The 25,829-nt window shown below is 35.7% G+C and overlaps 1 protein-coding gene across 1 annotated transcript in view; it reads right to left on the bottom strand.

The window, feature by feature from the left end:
• The window catches only part of NIN (ninein), a 164,871-nt gene that overhangs the window by 120,533 nt on the left and 18,509 nt on the right, over positions 1 to 25,829 (bottom strand). The window contains 2 exon segments of the mRNA XM_021004667.2: positions 12,139 to 12,308; positions 16,590 to 16,671. Of these exon segments, the coding sequence (XP_020860326.2) occupies positions 12,139 to 12,308; positions 16,590 to 16,671 (252 nt within the window).

Below are 25,829 nucleotides of genomic sequence, written 5' to 3'. Positions count from 1 at the left end.
GAAAGAAGGGATATATGTGTATATACATATGTATGTATGTATGTATGTATGTATGTATGTATGTATGTATGTATGTGTGTATGCATGTGTGTATGTATGTATGTATATATGTATGTATATGTATATGTGTACGTATGTATGTACGTACGTATGTATGTATGTATGTATGTATGTATGTATGTATGTATGTATGTATGTATGTATGTATGTATGTATGTATACAAGAGATGTTGGAAAGGTAGGATCAACAGGGATTGGATATGGGAGGTGAGACAGAGTGAAGAGTTGAGAAAGACACCTAGATAGCACCACTCAACTGCCATAAAGATTTCCCTAAAATACTAGACTGACCATGTCACTCCCATATTCAATAAAGTATAGTGTCTCCTTATTGACTGGCAGTCACAGTAGGTTTCTTTCATCTTCATCTCATGCTTTTTCAATTTATATTTTGTGAAAGTTTTATAGAACTATTAGTATAGAAGTACATGTACAATTAAAGCTATTAAGTCATTAATTGCTCAAACCTTCACTAAGATATGGGGGATATCTTGTATATAACTTATAAATATGTAAACATATGCATGTTGGGGGAGTATGCTCCTAAGTTCTTTCAGGCAGAGAAAAAGCCTGAAATATGGTCAGTTTTTAATACAAGAAATAGAGCACACACACACACACACACACACACACACACACACACACACAACACACACACACACAAAATTCCTAATTTAGTTGAGGTACTGGCAGTCCTTGACCTCCTCCTACCTCCGACCCCTCTGGTCCTCCAATCTGCCTTCCTAGCAGCTGCTCCAGCTGCCAAGTCTCTTTGCTCTGAGCTTCCTCATTATTATGTTAAGTGCAGCCAACAACAGTTTCTTTGTAAGCAGAGGTAAAAGGGTCAAAGGTCAGGCAGCCTGAAAAGGTCTACCACAGAAGCCCGCCATAGTTTTTCAGAGAGACTATTATCTCCAGACCATCTATCTCTATGTCACATTAAACAGCTGTTTAACCAGCTGGGATTATTCTACAGCTGGATGTAGGTGGATCATGCGCAGGAGGGGTTCTCCATAAAGAAGAGAAAGATTTTGAGATTGGAAAACACTATTTGAATAGATCTACACAGTGAAACAGAAGAGCAGATGTCCAGGGCATTAATAATTCTGGGAATCCAGCTTGGAACCTTTATTAACATCTGCAACCTTTCTGCAGTCATGCACTTTCCACAGCTTCATTCTGTACAAAATTAACAATCTATCCCGCCCTACCATCTGCTTTGGGCCTGCCACAGTTACGTGTTCATTCGAGATATTTTGCCAATTCGAGTCACTACTAGGGCACAGTCTGGAGCTATCTTTTGTTGAGCTGTTGCTGGTGAGCTAATACTTAGCATTACTGCTTCAATCATAATTTTTTAAGGAAAGAAGACTGTGGAATGAGAGAGTACAAATAAGACATTTCTAAGGAGAAAATCTTGCATATTTGGGAAAGAAAAGAAAAAAATTTAATGACGTAAGAAATCAGAAAAAGATCACCTAACCAGGACCATTCTCTCCTTTCTCACAACACTGCCTTCTTTCTTCAAGGCACAGCATTAGTAGATGGACGTGGGTTCAAATTCTCCTTCAAACACTGGATTTATTCCATGTAAAACATGTTCAGCTGGGTGATCAGGGCAAATTGCTTAACTTTTTGGTGCCTGTTTCAAGATTTATAAAATAGGAGAAATAATACTTGCATTCTATTGTACAGAACTGCTGAGAAGAAAAACACTGGGAAGAAAACCTTAAAGTGCTACATAAATGAAAATTATTATTTAAAATTACAATATGATTTAGGTTTTTTTTAAGTCAAGAGAAAAAAAATTAACAAGATCAATATTTACAAACAGAATTTTATCAGACATTTAAATTTTGTAAGAAATCCTTTAACTGATATTTTATGTTTTAAACACCATGCACTTATGTCAGACACCACAGTACAATGTGTCCATTAGATTTGCCAAATGATCTATTACCGTTTCACTGAGAACACAATATACTTTGAAAGGCTAAGTTCATTTTCACTATTATCTTTGAAAGCAATCTAAAATTAAATGCCTCACAGCTTAAGAGCCTATGATATCATTGGAATCATGAGACAAGCTGCTTAGTTCCAGGTCTAATATTTATGTAATGCAGATCTTGTATTTCTATCTATGAAATTAAATTATATCAGTGAGTAATATTATATTTTTTAAATCCTTCTCACTTCTGTGAAAATTGAGAGTGACATTTCAGTTATTGTCATACTGCCAATATGACTTTGAGTGTTACCAGTTTGGGAGAAGTGCAGTAAAAAAAAAAAAAGACTCAAAACCTGAAGACTCTTACCCCACCTCTGACTGATGATCATTTGTGGTTAACTGAATATATTTCTCCTTTGGTAGCAAAATACAGCTAGCTAAGTCTTATTCTTTATTAACTAAAATGATTCAGAATTCCACTAATGGAATTTGTGAAATGTACCCTTTCTCTACATCCAAATAAAGTCTCTGTAAGTTACAGTGACAAAAAATAAATAAATAAATAAATAAATGGGGGGGGAGGATGTGACCACTTCATCTGTCACCGGCATGTTATAGTGGAAATGTTTCCTGCTCAACAGGACTTCTTAAAGCTTATGCTTTGCTGCCATGATCTCACTCTATACACATTACTTTCTTGGTGCTCAACAATTTATTGTTTCTCTTTTTGACTCAGGAAATCTGTCAAAGAGAAGAATTATTGAACCCAAAAACACCTAAACAACAGAAAAGTACTTAGAAAGCAGGTGAAACTCGTCAAAATTTACAGCTGAAGTATATCATATTTTGAATTAAAAAATTACAAAAAGCTCAGTGGCTCCTTGGCTGTATTTGTGAATATAAGTAATTTTTTTGAAGAACTTTTATTTGAACTATGCCATTAAAATTATAAAAGAAGTACTAAGGGAAGATAGCCATGTGCTAAGACATAAAGGAACCCACATCTACCAAGACCTCTGCAGTGCTTAGAAATGCACCATTCTAAAAAGAAATAATTACCTATAGGTTACCTATAGATTCTCCCACTCACCTCAGGAATACTCAAAGGGACCCAGGAGTCTTAAGAAGATTCCAGGATAGACAAATCAAGGTAGGTGGAAAGCTGAGAGAAGCTAGCTTTCGGGGAGATCTAGCATGGCACTGCATGCTGAGTCCAGTGTTTCTGAAGCCTGGTAAACCGAACCCACAACCCATGGCCATAGGAGACAAACTTCAGAGAACAACATGGGGTACTCCAGACAAATTGAGACTGCAGGAATCCAGCTGTAGAGAGCAGCTTCCAAGTACTCCAAGTGGGGTCTGGGATGGCACTGGATCCTGACCCCAACTGCAGGGAAAGGTCCTAGGCAATATCCAGCTGGAGCAGTCCAATAACCTTATGGCAGGACCCTGCATGGATGTAGATCCTGAGCCTTGGCAGCAAGAGTATAAGATCCCAGGCAGATCTTAGGGGACAGGGATACTCCAGAGCCATGTAGCAAAAGGGGGACACAGGCCAGCAGCAGAGGAGCCTTGCATTAACTTGAAGGAGGGGGCCTATTCTGGCCCACATACTCAAGATGGGGTAGGCCCTAAACAAGCCACTCAGTTCATGGAGAATGATCAAATCACAGGTTCCCCAATCTTGATACTAAGTCAAATAAAACGAGCAAATCAAGGAAAACTCAGAATACCATTAGGAAATACCTTGATTTGAAAGACACCCTTGGAGAATTACCACACAATTCAATTCAATAGACAACAGGCAAAAGAAAAAGAAAGACAATCCCTGCCTTCAAGAAGCTTACAATCTGGGGTGGAGCCAAGATGGTGGAGTAAAAGCAGTGACTTACTTGAGCTGTCCCCCAAACCCCTCCAAATACCTATAAAAAATGGCTCTAAATAAATTCTAGGGCGGCTGAAGCCACAAAAAGACAGAGCGAAACAAATTTCCAGACCAAGACAACCTGGATGGGCATTTATTTCTTGGGCAAAGTTTTCTGCCATCAGACTAAGTGAGGAATGCAATTCAGCATGGGCTGCACAGGTAAAGACTAGGCCTCAGCAAACCTGTATCAGGCCTCAGGGGACTGAATCACAGGCAGCTGAGGTGGTTTCCTGACTTCTCAACCCACAAATGCTAAAGACAGCTTAGAAGGTCAGTAGGAAAGGTCTGTCAACCTCGGTGAGAAAGGAATTCAGTCCAGCCTGAATCCTGGCACAGCCCTGGGGTGGTGGCTGCTTCCAGAATGGTTAGCCCACACAGATGGTGGGGGATTGAGTGGCTGATCAGAGGGGGATTACAGGAATCTCACTAGGGCTGAGGCAGGATTCTCTTGCTTTGCCTGTGCTTGGATTTGGGTCACAGTCCTCAGTGGCAGTCCTGGGGTGAGGAGGAATGTTGGCATGGTGGAGTCTGTGGCTGTAGTGGAGAGGGAATCTTCCTCACAGTTCCAAGGGAGAAAAGAGTACCTGTAGTCACTCACAGACCACAGCACAGGCCAGGAAAGGAGTAAACACCTCACCTTTGATCATGCCACCTTGAAAGAACTGAAAATTGACAGATGCCTAGAAGTATCTCTGAAAACAGCTACACAAAAGCCCTGAAACTTGGGATAGTACATCCTCCACACAGGAAGCAGACCCTTACCTTAACAAAGAGTTTAAAAGTCAAGTTATTGGCTGGGAACATGAGCAAACAGTAGGAAAAAACTCAGACCAAAGAATCTTACTTTGGTGACAAAGAAGATCAAAACACACAACCAGAAGAAAAAAAAAGAGTAAATAGTATGCTTCAATCTGCATTGAAATTCCATAGTTCTTTCTTTGGATACAGATATTATTTTCCATCATGAGACTTTTGCAGATGTCTTAGATCCTTGCATTGCTGAGATCTAATTCTATCAAAGTTAGTCATCGCACAACATGGTTGTTTCTGTGAACAACATTCTCCTGGTTCTCAGAGAAGGTGGGATGGTAGAAGGGAGGGCAGATTGGGGGAGGGGGTAATCGGAAGCAAACACTTCTGAAAAGGGACAAGGTTATAGGAGAGAATAGAATAAATGGGGGGGATAGGATGAAGGGAAATATAGTTAGTTTTTCACAACATGACTGTTATGGAAATGTTTAGTATGACTACACATATATAACCTGTATCAAATTGCTTGCCTTTTCAATGAGTATGGGTTGGGAGGAAGGAAAGGTGAGAATTTGTCAAAGTTTTAAAAACAAATGTTAAAAGTTGTTTTCACATGCAATTGGGAAATAAAATATACAGGCAATGGGGTATGGAAATCTATCCTGCGCTACAGAAAAATAGAAGGGGAAGAGAATAAGAGAAGGAGGGAGTGGGGATAGAAAGGAGGGCAGACTGGGGAAGGGTATTCAAAATGCATGCTGTCTTGAAGTGGGGGAAAGGCAGAGATGGGAAGAAAATTTGGAACTCAAAATCTTGTGGAAGTGAATGTTGAAAACTAAAAGTAAATAAAGTAATTTAAAAAGAAAAAGAAGGAGTTTACAATCTAATAATATACAAGAAGATGAAAGCATGAGGGGGGAAAAAGTCCTGGCTCTAGTGACTGCAGGACATTAAACAAGAAGTACAGAATAGAAAAGAAATAGAGAAAAGAATGGCAAGAAAAACTAACAGCTTAGAAATGATGGCAGAAAACTTTCCCCAAGAAATGAATGCCCTGAAAATCAGAATGGGTCAAATAGAAAACAATGATTCAAATAAGACACCAAGAAATATTTCAAAAAGATTGGGAAAAAAAGGGAAAAAATTAAAGAATTGTTAAATAAAAAACAAGGATTTGGAAAATAAATTAAGGAGAGATAATTTAAGAACTATTGGGTTATCTTAAAATCATGATTTAAAAAGTTAAAATACTATATTCCCAGAAGTTATAAATGAAAACTGCCCAGAAATCTTAGTGAAAATAGAAAGAATTCACAAAGAAACTACTGGAAAAAAATAACCGTAAAGTGAAAACTCTCAATAATATCATAGCCAAAATCCAGAACTTCCAAGTAAAAAAAAGAAAATATACTACAAGCAGTCAAAAAAGAGTTAGAGGATTAGGAGCCAAAATAAGGAGCACATAAGACTTAGCAGTTTTGGAAAATAAGATATACAGGCAATGGGGTATGGAAATCTACCCAGCCCTACAGGAAAATAGAAGAGGAAGGGGATAAGAGAAGAGGGGTGGGGGGGAGATAGAAGGGAGGGCAGTTTAGGGGAAAGGGTATTCAGAATGCACGCTGTCTTGGGGCTGAGGATAAAATTTGGAACTCAAAATCATGTGCAAGTGAATGTTGAAAACTAAAAATAAATAAATTAATGAATCTTAAAAAAAAAAAAAGACTTACCAGTTTCCATATCAAAAAAAAGAGGAGAGTTAGGAATATGACATTCCAAAAGGCAAGGGATAAAGGTTTAAAACCAAGGACAACCTATCCAGTCAAACCAAATTTAATCCTACAGTGGGGAAAATGGACCTTAAAAGGAACTGAAGATTTCTAAGCATTCTTGATGAAAATACGGAACTCAGTAATATTTTGAAACAGAAACAGAGGCCAAGAGAAATATTGAAAGGTACAAACACCTTTGTTAAACTAAAAGGGAATATGTAAAGATGAATTGTTTGCTTGCTAATGGGAGATAAGAAATAAATGTCTTTTCAAAATTCTAATATCTTAAAGAGTCAAAGAGAAAGGTAAAGATAACAAAGAATCTGTAGATGGTTTTATTCTGTTTATGGTCTTAGGAGAAGACAAAAATGGGAGGACAGAAGAATATATTGAGGAAGGAAAGAGGAAGAAGGGGATGGAAATCATTGTCATGTAATGAAGATACACAAGATGAAGAATATTCAAAAATGGAGGAAAGGGTGGGGGAAACAGGCATTCAAAGAACCTCTTTTTCATCTGAATCTGAAAAAGGAAGACTGAACATAACTATATCCTTATATATATCCACATATAGAGATTTTGATATAGGAATATGTTACACATAAAAGGATAATAAGAGAGTCAGGGACAAGGAAGGGTTATAAAGCAGAATCTGATAATAATATTATTTAAAAGAAACACTTAAAACCCAAAGATTCACAGAGAGTTAAAATGAAGAGCTGGAACAAAATTCATTATTTATCAATTGAACTTAAAAAAAGTAGGTAAAGATAGCAATTGTGATTTCAGATAAGGTGGCAGAAAATACAAACATGAAAAAGAGACAAGTAAAGAAAGTACATTATATATAAAGACACTATAAATAATAAAACAACATCAATGTTTAATATATGTGCTTAATAGAATAGTATTCAAATATTTTTAAGAAAAATTTAAGAAAAGTTAATTAAAGCAAATTAATAATAGCAAATTTATAAGAATAAATAAATTAGAAATTATAATTTATATGTAAATATAAATTTATGAGAATAAGGAACCTAAACCTAAACTTAGGAAAATCTAACCAAAAGATAAATAAGAAACAAGTTAATGACATGAATAGAATTTCAGATCATTTAGAGGTGAAATATTTCCTGCAATTACTAAATTGAAATAAAAAGGAATTTACATGCTTCTCAGTTATACATAGCAACTTTATAAAAACTTACTGTGACATAAAATCCTCACAAAAAATGTAGGAAAGCTGAATTACTAAACACATCATTTACTGATTATGATTCAATTAAAAAGCATATTTGATAATGACCTTTAAGAATTAAAAAAGTAACTAGAGATTAAATTATATAAAGTAAAATGAAAAGTAACTAGAGACCAAAAAACAATCAGAGGAAATGGTAGATCAAAGAACTAGGAGCTAATTTTTTAAAAAAGAATGAAATAGTGGCAAATAATATATAATTCTAAAAGCAAACATTATATTTACATATAATAAAGAGAAAAATAACAGGCTTTTCCAGTAAGGGAGGAAGGCAAGGATACCCATTAACACAACTACTATAGCAATAAGTCATGAAAAAGAAATCGAGGGAATAAGCATATGCAAAGAAGAAACAAAATTACTGCTTTTTTGCCTATGATATGAAAGTAAACTTAGAGAACCCTGGGTGTCAACTAAAACATTAATAGAAATAAGTAATAACTTCAGCAAAGTTGAAGGATACAAAATTCCCACATTAGCCATGTACAAAGGAAGAAAAAAGAAAATATACTTCAATCAAGACAATTTTCATTGGTCATTGTGTTAATTGAAGTTCCCAAGCCTTTCAGATTCATTGGCTGTACAATATTTTTGATATTGTTTTCACGGTTCTCTGATTCTGCTTACTTCCCTTTGCATTAGTTCATATAGGTCTTCACAGATTTTTCTGACATGAACTCCATCATCATATCTTAACAATAACTAATCACCTTCATGCAGTATGTAAAATTTGATCAGCCATTCCCCAAATGATGGACTCCTGCTCAGGCTCCAATTCTTTGCCTCCACAAAAAGAGCTGCTATAAAAATTTTATACACATAGGACATTTTCATAGGGGGTGTGTGTGTGTGTGTGTGTGTGTGTGTGTGTGTGTACACACACACATACATATATATAAAATCTTTGGAGTATAGGTTATCATTGATATAGTGGCATCATTGGGTCAAAAGGTATGCACGCTTTAATAGTTTTTTAAGCATAGTTGCAAATTCTTTCATACAATGGCTAGACCAGTTCACAGCCTCACCAACATGTTTTGTCTTTTGGGGTTTTTTTTTGGGGGGTGAAGCAATCGGGGTTAAGTGACTTGCCCAGGGTCACACAGATAGTGAGTGTCAAGTATTTGGTCTGAGGCTGGATTTGAACTCAGGTCCTCCTGACTTCAGGGCCAGTGCTCTGTCCACTGCGCCACCTGGCTGCCCCCAACATGTTTTAATTTACCTTTTTTCCCCCACAGCCCTTGCATTTGTTATTTTCCAATTTTGTCAATTTTGTCAATCTGATGAGTGATAAAATGGTACCTCAGAGTTGCTTTGATTTTCATTCATCTAATTATTTAGATTTTTTAATATAGCTTGGATTTTATCCACTGAAAATGATCTATTCTTATGTTCTGATCATTTATCAGTTGGGAAATGGTTCTGATATATTTGAATCAGTTACCTATATCAGAAATGAAACTTTTATCAGAAAAAATTTATTGAAAAAAAAGTTCTTCAGTTCTTGCTTCTCATTTTAGCTGCACTGATACTGTTGGTGTAAACCTTTTTCATTTTATGCAATAAAAATGGTCCATTTTATTTCCTGTGAACCTCTCTATCTCTTATTTGGTCATAAACTCTTCCATAGCCATATGTCTTAAAAATAATTTCTTCCACATTCCTGTAATTTGTTTATAATGTCACCTTTTATATCAAAATCATGCACCCATTTGGAGCTTGTCTTGGTTAAAGGTGTGAGAAGTTAGTCTATACCTAGTTTCAGCCAGATTGCTTTCTGATTTTTCCCAAGAGTTTTATTGAATAATGAGGTCTTAGACCAATAGCTGGGATCTTTGGGGTGGTCAAACTAGGCTACTTCATTTGCTTCTTTATATAGGGTACCTATTCTGTTCTACTAATCAACCTTCCAATTTCTTACCCAGTACTAATTTTGAAGATTTTGGACTGGTAGTATAGTTTGAGATCTAGTACGACTAGGCCATCCTTCTTCACACTTTTTTTCAAAGATTCCCTTGATATTCTTGACCTTTTGTTCCTCCAGATGACTTTTGTTATTATTTTTTTCTTGCTCTATAAATTGGGCAGGAAGTAGCACAGTGGACAAAATGTACTAGAAGGAATGGCGATGGCAGCTAGGTGGCGTAGCAAATAGAGCACCGGCCCTGAAGTCAGAAGGACCTGAGTTCAAATCCGGTCTCAGACAAAACACTTGACACACTAGCTGTGTGACCCTGGGCAAGTCACTTAACCCCAGTTGCCTAAAAATTAAAAAAAAAAAGGAATTGTTATGAGAGCATGAAAATAATGGGAGAAGTGGTCAGAAAATGAAAAGGGAAAGAAACTTTAAAAAAAATATGAAAAGCAAATAAAAGGAAGAAAGGTAGAAGATCATCAAATAAATAATGCAGTAACAAGAAGCATATTCAAAGACAATGGCATGACTAAACAGAGAACAGTTTTTAATGACATAAACCTTGCTTAAGCAGGCACACACACAAACAAAATTACCATATACCACCCCCACCAAAGTCGAAAGGCAATTTTCCTTTACAAGTTTATTCTGATATTAGTAGCTAAAATATTTTGCCATTCCAGGCAGAGCAGATATTTGCCAGAAACATTTCAAACCTGCACAGTGTTCAACTTTCAATTATTTTCTATGACTAGGCTGGTCCCAAATGATTGGTATAGAAAGAATAAAGAACATTGTTTCTTCAGTTCTGTGGGTGGTATACAATGTATGAGGTGAAGTAGAAGGGGGAAAGAGGATCTTTGCATGTGACAGGACTATCTAATTAAAAAGCTAAATTGGGTCTGGATATCAGTGACTTAGTAGAGAAATACTACAATTTCAAGGCATCTGGTAGCTCATGAGATAGAACACGAGGCCTGGAGTCAGAAAGACCTAGGTTCAACTATAGCCTCAGACACTTCCCAGCTGTGTAACCCTATGCAAATGTAAGGGAAACTGAGGAAGATAGATCCTCCCTAGCCCCCTGCGTAACCATCTTATGACCTAATGGTGTAACTGCCTCATGACCTGACATAAAGATAGATGGGAGTTACCACGCATGGCTGGAGCTGACCATGGAGATGAAACATTAAATAATCAACAAGCTATGTTACCTGGGAAAGCAAATTATCTCAAGGAACGTTTTTCTTGAGAAAGGTGTGTAACTGTCCAAGGAATTGATCACTCCTTGAAGACTTACACAACAAACAGGTATTTGGGGCTCTAACCAACTCCCAGCTTTTGTTAGAGATGTGTGCGTGTCCTGGACATGAGCGTTCACGAAGGAGATGTACACAAAACAAAGTATCAAGATTGTCTTTCCCTAGTTGACATGGAGATAACAGGGTCATTGGAAAAGGAGATTTTGGAGTACTTTGATGCTGAGATAGGGATGCCGACTCTCTGCCAGAGGCGAATCACGTGCACAGCCTTCGCTGTTTCCCAGGGTAGGACGCTCCCCATTGCCTCCCTGACCAGACCTTTTGGCCGCTCTCCAGTCTCCCCGGTCAATTAGATATATTTGAGCTCACCTGGTCAGTGAGTGTGTATCCTTTCTTTTCTTATTACTACTTTCCTTTATATTGATTATTACTTATTGCATTGAATGTTATTCTTATCTTTATTGCTTGTGTGGTTTTTAATCATTATTAATCATTGTAAAATAAATGTGATTATTTGTTAAGTTTATCTTGAGTACTTGTCATTATATCCTGAGATCCGAACCTAAATTGAATCTGCGAAGTACTTAATCCTTTCGATTACAGCAAGTTACTTAACTTCTGATTGCGTGACATAAATGGATCTACTGGAGAAGGAAATGGCAAATAATTCCAGTGTCTTTGTCAAGAAAACCCCAAATAGGTCACAAAGGGTCAGACATGACTGAAACAACTGAATAAGAAAGTACAATCTCAGAAAAGTTCCCATTGATTAACATTTGAACAAGAATCTAAGATTAACACTGTTTTTCTTAATACAAAAGACAATGGTTTTCTTTTAAATTATGATTCAGGTTATTAAAAAATTCTAAACATAAGCTTATATTTTCCAGTTTTCATAAATACTGCTTCATGTTTCTCAGAGGTTGATATTTTATATAACTAAAAATTGCTGAAGCAAGGAGAAAATACGTACCTTCACGAAGATATAGTCATGACGTTAAACTCCATGCAACTAACATTTACAACTGTGCATAAGGATTTTAAAATAACTAAAGATTAGGTAAAAAATCCTCAAACTGATTGATAGCAAGTCAGCCTGAGATACAGTTTTAAAATGTCAATAAGTTAACAAGAAAAACTCTTTTCTTTTTGCAGAATAATGCTACCTTGGTGCCTAAATGTTGATCAAGATAAATATGCGGACATTTTTTTCAGTCTCATCACTTTTTTTATTTTTATTTTTTACCTCATTGTAGTCACTGGCAGTGGTAAGTGAAGACTGAGCTTCTTCATTCAGTGATTCAAGCACTTTCACTTCAGCAAACTCCCCCAAAAGTTCCTGAAACTCAGGCAAAGACCTTCGGCCATAGCATTTTCCATCTTTGATATATTTGGGCTGAACTTCTGGCAAGCAATCTGAGCAAGGAAACAAAATTGAAGTACCACTGAATGATAGACACTGTATCAGTATGATTCCTTCTACCTGACAAACAAACCTGATAAATCTGACAAACTTTTAAAAAACTGTTGGAATCGTGAAGGAAGTGAATGTGTTCATAACATTACACACAGAGAGAATACAGGCTTCCAGTTCCGAATGACTTAGCTCATCTTGAATATACACTTGTATATAGATGGCGGAATATGATACTGAGTTTGACGAAAGGGGAAAAAAATACAGAATTCAAATTAGGAAAGAAGGGACCATTTCTGTTCTTCCGAACACTAAACTAAGTTGGAATTTCATGAGGGGGTGCTAAAGTCACATAAAGAGAAGCACTGAAAATTGAACATTAAATAAACATTTTATCAGCAATGTAAAGTTAGCTCACACACCAATTATTTTTAAAAAACACTCTTACAAGTCTTTTATCAATAATGTCACTTTCTGAAATATCAGACAAGTACAATACCAGAAAAAGAAACAGAATGGATTCTAATCATTTACACTACATATGACCTGAGGTTCTCATTAAGCAATCAAAAGTTGAAAAATAATGTAAGCACTGGGCAACAGGGTTAAAGGAAAACCCCATACTTTGTTCTTCCTTAGTTTGAATTTTATCATTAGACAAAAGAAAGAGATGCTCCCTACAATTTATACTTTCAAATCTGACATTTTCATTTGATATGTTTCAGAAATACTTACCTACACTATCCTCATAGTTAATAACAGGAAAAAGTGAAGCTTCTTCTGTAAGGGATAGTTCTAAAAGATAAATAATTCGCTCTACACAAGTGACAACTTTGATATAGATTGACTTTATTAATTTGGTGGATGACCTGAAAATTACACAGTATTTAAGAAAGTAAAATATCCCATAGCTTAATTATGCAAGGAATTACAAAGTACAGAAGAAAGGGAATTCCTGGATTCTACTTTTCTTTTTGTCAAAATAGTCAAACTGAACCTCTGAAGAATAACATAATTTATTATTTGACTGCAACAACCCTAACTACACATGTCTAAATTCAGACATGGGAATTATTGATGAATCATGTGAGCGTATAATAAAAATGAAAATGATTGGCCAGAGGAGACTTTATGGGAAAAAAAAAACTACATCTTTTTCATCATCAAAATGGAGCTTGAATAAGCAGTCATCGCATAGTTTCTTTGGAAGAGTTGATAACACCATTTCATTGCTCCAAAATGTCCAGGATCAAAACACTGGAGACATCTTTGATTTTTCTTTCTCTTACACAACCCCTTTCTTTCTCCTACATTTATAGACTGATTGTCCAGTTGTGTTGATTCTTCTATCTCTCTCATAATCTTCCTCACATTCACCTCCTTTTTAATTCCACAGCCAACATCCTAGCTTAGGCTCTCATCATTTTAATGTTGGAAAGGAGATACATGTTCTTGTCTCCAGTCTAAATCTCCTTTCGAACTCATCTTTAGCATTGAACTCAACAAACATTTAAGTACAGCAAAGGGATACAAGACAAAACAGAAATGGTTCGGTTCATCAGTAAACAAGATTACATTTTACTGGGGCAATACAACATGTACATAGATCAGCAAATGAAAGGGAGGGAGAAAACACTAGCATCTAGGAGAAGAGAGGTAAGAGACACTAAGAAGGTTTTCCAATAGGAAGTAGCACCTGAGCAAAAGCTTGAAAGAAACTAAGGATTCTAAGACACAAAGGTGAGGAAGGAGTTTATTCCAACAATGTGGGACAGCTTGTGCAAAATCACAGAAAAGATAGATGGAATGACAATTAGAGGCAAGAGCAGGTAAGTATGCTTGACTGAAATGTAGAGTACATGACAAGCAGTGATATAAAACATAGCTTGCTTTGTATATGTTTATTTGCATGTTGTCCTCTCCATTGAGGGCTCCTTGAGGGCTGAGACTGTTTTTGCCTCTTTTTTGGATCCCCAGTGCTTAATACAGTGCATAGTAAGCACTTACTTTTCACAGCAAACAGGCGGAACTATATGTTCTATTATTTCTCTCTTACTAAAAATGAAATTGAGGATCGGAGAATATAAATGACTTGTCCACAGTTACGCAGCTAATGAGTGCCATCAGGTTTTTATAAGTCCAAAAAAGCATTCTACTACAAACCAAAGCCTCACAGCAACATGTATGACAGATATAACCACTCTCAGTTTACAGGTGGAAAAATTTAGAGAATTTAAAATAATTAGAATCAGAACATGTTAGAATTGTGAAGGGCTTTCAAGGTCATTTAGTTTAAGGCCCAATCCCCCTGCCTACCCATTCATTTTGTTGTTATTATTGTTGTTCAGTCATTTCAGTTATATCAGTCTCTTCATAACCCTATTTGAAGTTTTCTTGGCAAAGTACTGGAGTGGTTTGCAATTTCCTTCCCCAGCTCATTTTGCAGATGAAGAAACTAAGGCAAACAGAGTTAAGTGACTTGCCCAGGGTCACACAGTTAATCAATGTCTGAGGCCAGATTTGAACCCAGGAGGATTACTCTTCCTGATTTTAGGCCTAGCACTCTATATCTACTGTACCACCTAGCTGCCATCCATTTTACAGATGAGGGAATTGAAGTCCAGGGAAGTGAAAGACCCTTGTCCATGGTCACACAGCTAGTAAGTAGAAAAGAGTAATTTTAAATCCTAGTTGCCTCAGTCAATTTCCACTTCATTACGCCAACTATACAAAGTTCTCAGATCTTGCACTTATATTTAGAGAGCAGGCAAGAAACATTCATCAAAAGGGGACAGCTAAGAACACCTGAACTCTTCTTTCCTGAAATGGGAACTTATGATAACTGTATTGTCTAAGAAAAGTAATACAAGTAAAATCTACAGAAAGTAATAACCTTCCATAGATTACCACCTTCAGAATTTGTAATGATGTTTCCTCCTCACATCCGAATGCTATAAAATAGTAGCAATAGAAAGGGGAATGGCAAAGCTAATCTTTATTTCTTAATGTACTCCTAAAAGAAAAATAACAAAATATTTCTGCTCACTTTAATTTCAAGGGGATTTATAGGGCACAATCAAATGTAACAAGTATCAGGGACACGTGAAAAGAAAAGCATCCCCTTTGTTTTACTTGCAGTTGAAAAACTACTCAGAAAATATTTTTAATACAAAAAAATCCACTCTCCAAATATTTCTCTGAGTATTATTTAAGGTTTATCTGTTCCTCAGAACATAAATCTTAAGTAAATAAAATCATCTCATTGTTGGTTAGTTTCCCTTTAGAAGCATTTCTAATAGCTCATCCTCATAGGATGTTCTAAAAATAATTCCATTTGCCCAGTGTATGCTGAAGAAGATCAACTCAATATTGACAGTTAGAACTTACACGACAAAGACATTTTAATGAAATTTTAAAAACACTTGAGGTGAAATGTGTTAGAATACAAAAGAGATATCAAAATTTAAGAATATAAATGTAGAAACCTCAACATCCTTGATATTTTCCCACTATTAATTAATCCATTCCTCTCTTTAATTCTAGAAAATGTAAAGTTGCATCATGTAGAATTAGAATAGTGCTCAGAGCATTCTGACTCTATTTCTCCTTGTTTAAATACGTAAAGTCTCTTTTGACTTACACGACAGTACAATTATCCCTTCCATATTGCAAGAGTTAATGGTGCAGCACCTGCATAAAATTTTTGGCCCTCCTTTCGTACCAGAGAAATCTGAATTTTTTCTTTTTCTTTTTCTTTTGTGGGATGTTTACAGTATCTTTTTTGTAAAATTTGGATTAATTATTTGGTCATAGACTCTGTGTTGTCTGCTGACTTTTGTTCTGTCTGTGACTTCTGAAAAATTTCCAAAATTCCCATTTAATTTCTTATGCCAATCCGTAATATATTAAAACCATGATGGGGAAAATTCTACTATGGAAGAGATAACTCTATTGAATGACTGGTTTTTGACAATGGGAAATGCAGCACTCTTCTAGCCCCTTCAACTCCACTCCAAGAGTGAGTTATTTGCCATACCATCTGATTTGTTACTTAAGGAAAAAAATCAATTATTTCTTCCCTCATAAAATGAAACACTAGAAAAGTGTTCTGTTAGTGTTCAATACCTACAAGACTGTGAAGTTGAAAATAACCCCAGTCTTTGAAAGGCAGATGCCTTTCAAACTTAAACTCCTTTAATGGTATGCTTTAACTTCCACAAATTATTCATTTGTTAAACATTGTTAAAGGAAATGTAGAATAAGAAAAGGAAAAAAAATCCCACCTGGTTCTTTCAAGTGCTCTTCAAAGGAGAGAGTTCTGGATAAAACAAGTATTAGTGCTTCTTTAAACTGGTCAAAGTACACCTAAGGAAAAAAAATTGAATTAAGTTGCCATCCAAAGAATAAACATTGATCATTCACATAAATAATAGATTTGTGGAAAGTCACAATTTCCCTTTAGTTTTGGTTTGTTTTTGTTTTTTCTCCCTGCTTTTTTCCTAAAATATAGGGGGGGGAGGATAATTTTTTAACCTTTCCACCATAAATTTCAAGATAAATATTCTCTTATTCTCTGAAAAGAAAGTCGTTTAGCAAAAGGAAAAAAACAAGATTTTTGCAATATTAGAAAAAAAAATTTATGTTTTTCCAGTCTTCTTTGTGTCCAAGGTAAGTAGGCACAAACAGCAGAAAAATGAAGGGAAACTCCCTAAGGACTGTGAGATACTAGAATAGGTTATCACTTGAATGCCTGCTTTTCAGGAGATTGTTGAGAAAAAAGGCAATTATATTTTCCAAATGATTTGGCCCTGCCTAGAGGCAGGGAACAGACTTTCTCTTTCTTTCTCTTTCAGCCAGAGGATTTTGTAAACAAAGATTAACAAGCAGAGAAATCCTTTAAAAGCTATTTCTTTAGTTGCATTAAATAAGATTTTGTCTGACTGAAAAGGGAGCTCACCAGGCAATTAGTCAGAGCTAATATTACATGCACTACTAAAAAGTTTTATGGGATAAAAGTCTTCTCTACCATTATCAAGTTTATTCTTACTGTAGATAACCTAAAATATGTCACCACATATCTGAAAAAGAGGGAGAAATGAAATTCCCTTTAATTCTAGGACAGAATTATCTAGGATAAAATTCACTTTAATTCTAGGATAATTTTCAACAAATCAAGTTTTACTCTCCTGTTCAAGTTTTTATTTCTATCACCAAGTACAGAACTAAGGTAATTAAGCATCCCAAAGCTTTGAAAGTGTTGTCATTTGCTTTACAATCAATTCACCCATAGTCTGGATAATTCTGCCTTTTAGTCTGTGGAAGATCAGTGTTCTAAGAAGGCGTCAGGTAAATATCCTTTCTACCTTGATTTGGGAGACTTCAGTTCAGCATTTAGTAAGTTCACACCATGTTTAAAGCACTCTGTTATGCAGTGTTAGATAACGAAATAATGAGAACATCTTGAATAATGACAATTCACCTATTCATGTATTTGGAATCCAGTGACCTGGGTTCATGTCCTCGTTTATTCTGCCCCTGCCAGTCATGCGTCTTGGAGAAAATTATTTCATTTTTTTGATCCTTAGTTTCCTATCTACTGTTCTATGTTGCAATACAATCCATCCTCAACTTTTGTGGGGATAATGTTCCTAGAAAGTGGCATGAATGTCAAAAATGCAAATGTTGGTTTATTGAACCTACAGGAAATAGGGGATTAGGCTCACACAACCACCAAAAACTGTAATCTTTCTCTAGGGATTGCTGAAAATACACCTTTATGCATACAGTTCTTTATAATAAAACATTAATTCTGATAATATGCACTTTTCCTAACATAATAACTATGGGATAATCCATAAAATGCAGTACACAAAATGAACTTGCTAACATGAAAAACATTTTTTCTCACTAGTAATTTGCTTGAATTCTATGGCCTTTTGTGCTAATATTTCAATTAAAAAAAATTATTTCAGACAATATTCGTTTTTCATAACACATGAAATCTATAGTACCATAAATACTTTCCTCCTTTTAGTGGACGCCGTTTATTCATTAACATTAACACCAAACTCATAGCCAACAGCAGCTGCAGAAATTCTATGAAGTCCTGGAATTAGAATCTTATTAGAAGAAATGGCTACCTATCCAGGAATAGGGAAATGATAATTCCATAGTGTTCTGCCTTATCAGACCTCATCTGGAGTATTGTGTTTCATACTGGGTGCCACATTTAAAAAGAACATGGATAGGATGGGAAATGTCCAAAGGATGACGACCTGAATGGGGAAGGACCTTGAGTTCATGTACAAAGATTTGTTGAAGAGACTTTTTCCCCGTATATGGAGAAAAGAAAATATCAGGAGGACTCATGATAAAAAATGTCATCCATCAGGGCAGGTAGGTGGCACAGTGGATAGAGCATCGGCACCGAACTCAGGAGAACCTGAGTTCAAATCCAGTCTTACAGCAAACACATGTGACCCCAGGCAAGTCACTTAGCCTCAATTGCCTTTAAAAAAAAAAGTCCTCCATCTCTAAAGATGAATTCTGAGCACAGATTAATGCACAATTTTTTCATTTTTTTTCTTGCTTTTTTTTTTTGCAACATGGCTAATATAATTCATATATTGCTTGCTTTCTCAATGGGTGGGGGAGGGACCACAGGATTTAAAACTCAAATCTTTTTTAAAAATGAATGTTAAAAATAAATAAATAATATTTTTTAAAATTTCTGTGCAGAGTGAGGAAGAATGAGGAGACAAAGATGATGCCAAAGTTTTGAATCTGGATGACTAGAATGAAAATGGTGTTCCTGAGAAACAGATTCAGAAGAAAGGTTTTGCAAAAGGTTTAAGTTCATTTCTTAGCATGTTGAATGTGAGTGAGGTGCCTATAGGACATATAGTTGGTGATCTTAGGATTATAGATGTAGAGCTTGCAGAGACCTTGGAAGCCTTCTAGTTAAACCCCGTTGTTTTGTACGAGATGAAAATGAGGCCCAGAGAAAGTGTCTTGCCTGAGGTTACACTAGAGGCACAATTTAAACCTAGGTGCTCTGGCTCCAGGGAGGGCATCTTCAGCTGAGGAACTGGAACTCAGGACAGCCTAGGAAAATAGTCCTGGACCAACATTTCACACATGAAAGCAAGACAAGCTCAAAATGGGTACATGATTCAGACATAAAGGATGATATCCTAAGAAAATTAAGAGAGCATGGGAAAAAAAATTACCTGTCAGATCTATGGATATGGGAAGAGATGGTGGCCAATCAGGAAACAGAGAGGTTCACAGGAGGTAAAATGAATTATTTTCATTACATAAAATAAAAAAGTTTTTGTTCAAGCATAACCATTTAGCCAAAATCAGAGAGATTAGGGATGGATATTTAAGTAGCAGGGGATTACAGTTGGGAGAATGATCACTCCCTTTCTACCCCCTACTGTTCCATTTCCCCTATTCATCCTTATCTTGGGTTCTGTGGTTATTAAGAGGTTTGTTCTGATACTCCACATTAATTACTAAAATTCAAAATCTCTTTAATTAATCAATTAGCTCTGAGCCATCATTCCCAGTTATTACTTCTTAGTTCTAGAAACACGTTGTTCCAGGACACCACTAGGAGTCTTTTCTTAATGTTTCTCTTTATAATTCTTTACAAGATGAGGATTAACAAGGTTAGGTAAAAAGGTTACAAGATTAAAGAATTAAGTGAATAATAAAAATTTCAGACTGATTCTTTTGTCAGTTTGCACCAATAACCTGTTAATCTTTCAAATCTTTCCCAGAAAAAAATCAACAGACAGAAGGGCAGAGGTCTGGACTCCTCTCCTTTCCTTTCTTCATGAGAATGTAGCCCTGTTGTCCCAGATATACCCTCATGAGAGGTCAGTTGCCTTGCTATTTCCTGAATTTCCTGACCTGGATGTAGAGACCTGTAGAGATGGGAACCATAGTGTGTTAAAGGGAAGGGAAGGGAAGCCAAAGAAGTTTATTGTTCATGACTTATATAGGAGAAATGAATATTTTGGTGCTTTCTCCATATTCTTGTCCATCCTTGCCTGTTTGGATAAATAAATCAGGTGGCTCCTTCAGATTTCAAACAGAATTAATTTCATTAGTAATAGGGTTTATGGTTGAAATCACCAACACATGCAGACTAGATGAAGTAATCACTCCCTTTCCATCTACTGCTATTAATATTAGTAGTAATACATATTTATCTTGAGGTAGTCACAGTGGACAATACATAAGTATAAAACATGGAATCATGGGTCAAAGCAAGATGATTGAAATCACTTTCTCCAAAACTGTTCAATCCTTCAACTCCCCATCCCCCAAGAAATTATGCAATAGATGTAGAATAACTACTCTACAGAAATACCAGAGGAATTTAATACATAGAGTACTCACTCAGCATATCTCTCCCACCAGCCTCCCTGTGTTTAGGAGCACAAGAAAATTTGTAGGCTTGTATGTGGGGTTGAGGAAGGAAGGCATACACAATGATAGCAATGACTGTTCAAAACTGCACACCCTTAGGGGTGCTACTCATCAGCAAAGGGGAGGAGATGATAGGTGAATGAATGGCAGGGACAAACAAAAGTGAAACACCAAATACATCAAAAGAAAAAGCTTCAATAAATGCTCAATGCTCAGCAAGATAAAAAAAAACCCTAACTATAATGGAGAATCTCTCTTAATTAGTGAAAAAGACATTAATGGATTTTAAAAACTCAAATACTGAAGTGGATAAAAGTTTAATAGTGGAAAAGCAAAAGGAAATGACATCAAAAGAACACATGAATTCTAAACAAATCAAAGCAACTGACCTCAAAATTAAGAAGACAAGAAATAACATGTGAATCATAGGAGTCCCAGAACATCATGACAATTTTTTTTAAAAACCTCCAGTAACATTATTTATGAAACATTAAAGTAAAACTGTCCAAAATTTGTGGATACAGAAAAGAGATTAACAACTGAAAGAATCCAAAAATCAACACCAGATAAAACAAACAAGCAAACAAACCAAAACATTCTTGGAACTGCAAGACGTGAACTTAAAGGCTAAACAATTTCAGTGAAAAAACAATAATTTTTTTCAAGCTATCAAAAGAAAGACCTTAAAATATGAAGAAAACTTTAACAACAAAAGATTGTTTCATAAGTATGAGAAATTACAGTAGAGAATGGATTAATATTTACTTTAAACTAAAGAAAATCAACTGAAAATTACATGCCCTGCAAAACTAAGCCTACTCACTAGTGGAAAAAAGAGGCATTTTAATGGTTACTTAAAAAACAAACAAACAAACAAAAAACAGAAAACCACAGATGTGAGACTGTTTGACTTGTAAATACCCTAAACGATAAAAGTACAGGACAGCTAAATAAATAAAAATAAAAGTTCAGGACAATTAAACTATTGGCAGATTAATGACAATAATAATAATTATAACAGAAACAATAATAATAGCTAACATTCACATGGCACTTTAAGGTTTGTAAAGCAAATTACAATGTTATATCATTAGATTGTTCCACAAGCCTATAAGTAGCGGGGAGGAGATGTTATTATTATTTATTTTCATTTTACAGATGAAAAAACTAAGATTGCGATTAAGTGACTTGTGGTATGCTAGCAACTGTTTGAAGCAGAATTAATCTGAATTCTTCCTGACTCCAAGTCCAACACTGTCCACTACAGCAAGCTGTAATGAAATAAATCATTTCATGTTTAGCAGTTGTTGGTCTTTTTAAACAACAGAAAGATGGACTTGGGTTCAATCACCAATCATATATTAAGCGCCTCTATGCCAGGCACTGTGCTAAATACTAGGGTTACAAAGAAAGGTAGCAACAAAAATATTCCCTGATCTCAAGGAGCTCACAGTCTAATGAGGGAAACAATATGCAAACAACAAAATACATATGGTAAAAATTAGAGATAATCTCAGAAGAAAGGCACTAAGTTAAGGAGAACTGGGAAAGGCCTCTTGTAGAAGGGAGAGCTTTTGCTAAAATTTGAATTTATATCCTGCAACTTTGCTGAAGTTGTTAAAAGTTTCAATTGGTCTGTAAGTTGGCTTTGTAGAGTTCTCTAAGTAATCAATCATATAATATACAAAAAAAATGGTAATTTTGCTTTCTTCTTTGCATTTGCTTATTTTTTAATTTTTTTTTCTTTTCTTATTACCATAGCATTCCTAGCATGATGATTGAGGAGTAACGGTAATAACGGATATACTTGCTTTACTCCTGATCATTGTGAAAAGACTTCTTTCCTATCCCCATTGCTAATAGTATTGGCTCTTGGGTTTGATAAATTTCTTATCATTTTAGGGAAAACTCCATTTCTTTCTGTGCTGTACTGTTTTTAAGAGGAATAGGCATTGTATGTTTTTGAAAAGCTTTTTCTGAATCTACTGAAATAATCATGTGATTTTTTGTTTTTGTTATAGTTTATAAGTTTCAAATAAGTTTATAAATCCAGCCTAGTCATAGTGTATGATCTCTGTGATATATTGCTGTGATCTGATTGTTAGTATTTTATTTTAAATGTGCATCAACATTCATTAGGGAAATTGGTCTATAGTATTGCTCTCTGTTTCAACTCTCCCTAGCTTAGATATTAAGATCTTATTCATGTCATATAAAATATTTCGTAGGATCCCTTCTTTACCTAGAAGGGACTAGGGATAGAAGGATTCACAAAAGATAAAATAGATCATTGTCCCCTTATACATAGCTGTAAAAGTTGTCTGATCTGGTCCTCATCTGGTTTTTCATGGAATAATCTTTAACATACAAGCATAATCTCTGCCCTTCCCCCCATATATTCATTTCAATGTTTTCTTCTCCATTAAAATTTCTATGTCCTTGGCAAAAAAGAAAGTAATTAGTATTTTACTGATTGAATGAAATATACAAGACCCAATGGATGTGGTCAATGAATGTGAATAATTCTCAAACGAAGAATTGCATGTCTTCAATAACCATATGAAAGAATATTTAAAAATCACTCTTAAGAAATGAAAATCAAAATATCTGAAAGTCATATGCTAAGGAAATTGGCAAAGATGATAAAAGATAGCAATAGTCAATAAAATACTAACAAGATAGAGCAGTACAGGGGCAGATAGGTGGCACAGTGGATAGAGCATGGCACCTGGAGTCATGAAGACCTGAGGTCAAATCTGACCTGAGATACCTAATAGCTATGTGACCCTGAGCAAGTCACTTAACCTCTGTTGGCCTCAGTTTCATCATCTATAAAACAGGGATAATGTCCGTACCTACTTCTCAGGGTTGTTGTGAGGATCAAATGAGGTAATTATAAAGCACTTAGCATAGGGCTTGGCACATAGTAAGCACTATATAAATGTTAGTTGCTTATATTAGTATTATATCACAAAGATCATACACTATGAGTAGGCTAGATTTATACCAGGAATGTAAAACTATAAACATAGTTGACCATACCAATAACAAAAACCATGTGATTATTTCAATAGATGTAATGCCTGATTGTCTCATGCTTGGACTACTGCAATAGCCTACAGGCAGACTGGCCTGCTTCAAGTCTCTCTCCACTCCAATTCATCCTCCATCTAGCCTCCAAAGTGATTTTCCTAAACTGTATGACCAACCATGTCACCACTTACAAACCCATGGCTTACTATCACTTAAAATAGCAAATATAAAATCCACTATTAGGCATTCAAAACCCTTCATAACCTAGTCCCCTCTCTAAATTCTCCAGTCTTTTTATATCTTATTCCCCACCACATACCCTTTCACACAGTGGCACTCGCCTCCTTGCTATTCCACAAATATAATAATCCATATCTCATCTGCATGAATTTTCTCTGGCTGTTCTCCATGCCCAGTACACTCTCCCTCTTCATATTCACCTACTGGCTTCCTCGGTTCCTTTAAGTCCTAAAGGAAATCTCTTCTTCTATAGGAGCCTTTCCTAACCCCTCTTAATTCTACTGCCTTCCTTCTCTTAATCATTTCCTATAGATAGCCTGTTTGTAAATATATGTTTATTTGCTGACTCACCCATGTAAGCTTCTTGAAGTCAGGGACTACTGTTTGCCTTCTTCTGTATCCTCAGCACTTAGCAAAGTGCCAGGCTCACTGTAATTCTTTAATGTTTATTGACTGACTGACTGACTGACTGACTGACAACTCAGATCTGGAGGACAATAATTCACCCCAGATGAGATGGCTTTTGAAGAAATGGAAGACTGAAAGTCTCCAGCCTGAAATGCCCCTGAGATCCTTGAAGAACAGAGCATTCAACACCATAAGAAATAAGCAGCAGGACCCAAAAAGAATATAAAAACAAATCCAAGCCCAGACATATCATCTAGAAGCCTGACCCTAAGACAAAGTTCTATTCTGCAAGTAAGAGTGGAAGAATTAATAAACAAAAGAAAATGCCACCTTAAAGAGCTATTATGGTGACAGTAACACCCAAGACAAAAAGAAAGAGAATGATCCAAAAACACCTGCAGGCAAAACCTCACAGCTTGGACTGGAATTTCTGGAAGAAATAGAGCAAGATTTTTTAAAAGAGTTAAAATTATTACTAGCTGTGTGACCCTGGCCAAGTCACCTAACTCCATTGCCTAGCCAAAAAAAAAAGAGTTAAAATTATTTTACAAATGAAATTAAATACTAGAGGAAATGACTGGAAAAGAAATGAGAGATACAATGAGCAGACTTGAAAGGAGAATTAAGAGCTTAGCACAAGACGTACAAAACCTTATCTAAACAAAAGACTCCTTGAAAATCAAAATAAATCAAAAAGAAGTGAAAGGTTCCATTAAAACAAAATCACAAGACTGAAAAATGTTAGAAAGTATAGGATAGGAGCAACTAGGTGGAGCAATGGATAGAGCACCGGCCCTGGAGTCAGGAGGACCTGAGTTCAAATCCAGCCTCAAACACTTCCTTACTGGCTGTGTGACCCTAGGCAAGTCACTTAACCCCACTTCCTAACCAAAAAAAAAAGTATAAAAATAGATCAAGGAGCTGAGAACAGATCGAGGAGATAATTTAAGAATCATTGGACTGCCTGAAAGCCATACCCAATAAAAGAGATAGGACACAATAATTGAAGAAATTTGAAAGAAAATTGCCCAGTCCTCTTATGACCAAAGGGCAAAGTGAAAAAAGAAAGGATCTACAAATGACCTCTTGAAAAAGCTCTGAAATAAAAAATCCCAGGACCATCACAACCAAAATCCAGAACTTCCCAGGTCAAAGAAAAATATTGAATTCAAAAAGAATTCAAGTACCAAGGAGTCAAAGTAAGGATCATTCAAGATTTAGCATTCACCAATATAGAGCAGAGAGCAAAAGATAATAGGTTTTATAACCAAGTATAACTCATACCACAAAATTAAACATAATCGTACTGGGCAGGGGAGGGGGGAGGGATGAAATTTTAGTGGAACAAAGAACTTCCAAGCATTCTTGATGGAAAGACCAGAGCTCACTAGAAACTTTGAAAT

Source organism: Phascolarctos cinereus, unplaced genomic scaffold (assembly GCF_003287225.1).
Source record: "Phascolarctos cinereus isolate Bilbo 61053 unplaced genomic scaffold, phaCin_HiC Scaffold_3;HRSCAF=262, whole genome shotgun sequence".
Classification (NCBI taxonomy): domain Eukaryota; kingdom Metazoa; phylum Chordata; class Mammalia; order Diprotodontia; family Phascolarctidae; genus Phascolarctos; species Phascolarctos cinereus.
This window is presented reverse-complemented; position numbering and strand designations above follow the sequence as displayed.